Genomic DNA, 2,000 nt, shown 5'->3' on the forward strand with positions numbered 1-2,000 from the left:
ATAACAACCCCACACCACAGAGCCTAACAACAACACCACAACAACAACATCTGGAATGTTCCGGCATACAAAACACCCTTTACCTTTCCATAAGCTCCGATCCTGGTCTTATCAATGTACGGTTCTCTCGATATGATACTGAAACAGACACAAATATAGTTGATCTCAAACACGACAAGTCTGGAGGCTGTGTGTCGGGTGTGTGTGTCGGGGTACTCCCCTCTCAGAGGCTGTGTGTCGGGTGTGTGTCGGGGTACCCCCCCTCTCAGAGGCTGTGTGTCGGGTGTGTGTGTCGGGGTACTCCCCTCTCAGAGGCTGTGTGTCGGTGTGTGTGTCGGGGTACTCCCCTCTCAGAGGCTGTGTGTCGGGTGTGTGTGTCGGGGTACTCCCCTCTCAGAGGCTGTGTGTCGGGTGTGTGTCGGGGTACCCCCCTCTCAGAGGCTGTGTGTCGGGTGTGTGTGTCGGGGTACTCCCCTCTCAGAGGCTGTGTGTCGGGTGTGTGTCGGGGTACTCCCCTCTCAGAGGCTGTGTGTCGGGTGGTGTGTGTCGGGGTACTCCCCTCTCAGAGGCTGTGTGTCGGGTGTGTGTCGGGGTACCCCCCTCTCAGAGGCTGTGTGTCGGGTGTGTGTGTCGGGGTACTCCCCTCTCAGAGGCTGTGTGTCGGGTGTGTGTCGGGGTACTCCCCTCTCAGAGGCTGTGTGTCGGGTGTGTGTGTCGGGGTACTCCCCTCTCAGAGGCTGTGTGTCGGGTGTGTGTCGGGGTACCCCCCTCTCAGAGGCTGTGTGTGTGTGTCGGGGTACTCCCCTCTCAGAGGCTGTGTGTGTCGGGTACCCCCCTCTCAGAGGCTGTGTGTGTCGGGGTACCCCCTCTCAGAGGCTGTGTGTCGGGTGTGTGTGTCGGGGTACCCCCCTCTCAGAGGCTGTGTGTGTCGGGGTACCTCAGGGCCTCCAGCTGGTCCCTCTCCTCGAACACGCCCAGCTTCTTCTGGATGCGGTGCAGCAGGTTGGTGCCCTGGAAGCCGCTGCCCGCGCCCGTCGAAGCGCACCACGATGACCCCGAAGCTGCTCACCAGCACCGTGGGCCAGTCCAGCTCGAAGCGCTCCGACACCATCTGGCCACCGGGGGTGCCATCGCTGCATGGATAAACAACAACAGAAACAAAAGTTTGCTTTCTTTCATAACTGAGGATTGGGCCGTGTTTAATTTCTTAGTAAAAAGTAGGGGACAACGACATGTGCCGTCTTCAAAAAGGCCCCTAAGAAACCTACACCCCTGTATGTGTCAGTGTCCGTATCGTACGCATGTCAGTGTTGCGTTTTTGTGTTGCTTTGGATGAAAACATTTGGTCAAATGAATAGAAACGTCAGATGTAACGGAAATGCATCTGATCAAGTTCTCGGACCTTTGGCCTCTTGTCTGACGCGTGTGTGTGTGACGTGCAGTCAGCAGACTCACACAAGCAGCAGCAGGGGGTAGTGTGCTGTGTCCACAAAGCTGGCGGGCTTGAGGATCTGCATGGTGAGGGCTGGAGACACACAGCAGCAGCAGCAGCATGTTAGAAAAACGAGCGCAGGGCGACCGGCCCAGGCAGTCAGGAAGACAAATGGCGCTCACTGTAATCCTCGATGTTGATCTCCTTGTACTCCACTCTGGGCATCTGCAGGTCATCCAGAGTCATCCGCACATTGTCATTGGTCTCCAGGTCGTACACCTCTGTAAAGACAAACACACACACACGCACATTAAACATGAACAATAGCTGGTTTGTCGCGGCGTTTGTGAGTCAGTGGAACATACTAACAGGTGTGGAGGAGAGGCTAACCTGCCAGCAGGGCTATCAAGCCCCCAGGCAGAACAGGAGAGATCAGGCAAAGTCGTAAAGAGCAGAGCAAAATGACCCAGAAACCAGTCAGTCAAGGCCTTCTGTACTGACTCGCAGATAAGACCTGAGGCCCTTGGAGCTGCAGTATCATTTAGGATTTCTGTACAGCAGAGCGAAC

The 2,000-nt window shown here is 56.0% G+C and overlaps 1 protein-coding gene across 1 annotated transcript; it reads right to left on the reverse strand.

The window, feature by feature from the left end:
- Window positions 1-52: 52 nt before the first annotated feature.
- On the reverse strand, window positions 53-1,707 carry LOC134015572 (dipeptidyl aminopeptidase-like protein 6). The gene is made up of 4 exons (XM_062455120.1): window positions 1,615-1,707; window positions 1,456-1,525; window positions 938-1,133; window positions 53-138 (listed from the first exon to the last, which is right to left on the reverse strand). Exons 1-4 carry the CDS (start codon window positions 1,676-1,678, stop codon window positions 112-114), a joined length of 357 nt encoding a protein of 118 aa, XP_062311104.1. The 5' UTR covers window positions 1,679-1,707; the 3' UTR covers window positions 53-111.
- Between the last annotated feature and the right edge of the window lie 293 nt (window positions 1,708-2,000).

The sequence above is a fragment of the Osmerus eperlanus genome, unplaced genomic scaffold, assembly GCF_963692335.1.
Source record: "Osmerus eperlanus unplaced genomic scaffold, fOsmEpe2.1 SCAFFOLD_984, whole genome shotgun sequence".
Taxonomy (NCBI): domain Eukaryota; kingdom Metazoa; phylum Chordata; class Actinopteri; order Osmeriformes; family Osmeridae; genus Osmerus; species Osmerus eperlanus.

Bases quoted from the DNA above. Each gene is read 5' to 3' on its own strand.
- LOC134015572 (XM_062455120.1), bottom strand. From the start codon at position 1,678: ATGACTCTGGATGACCTGCAGATGCCCAGAGTGGAGTACAAGGAGATC. The intron at 1,526-1,614 runs GTGAGCGCCATT...GTGTGTCTCCAG, and splicing joins GATCAACATCGAGGATTACA to CCCTCACCATGCAGATCCTC. The intron at 1,134-1,455 runs GTGAGTCTGCTG...TTATCCATGCAG, and splicing joins TACCCCCTGCTGCTGCTTGT to CGATGGCACCCCCGGTGGCC.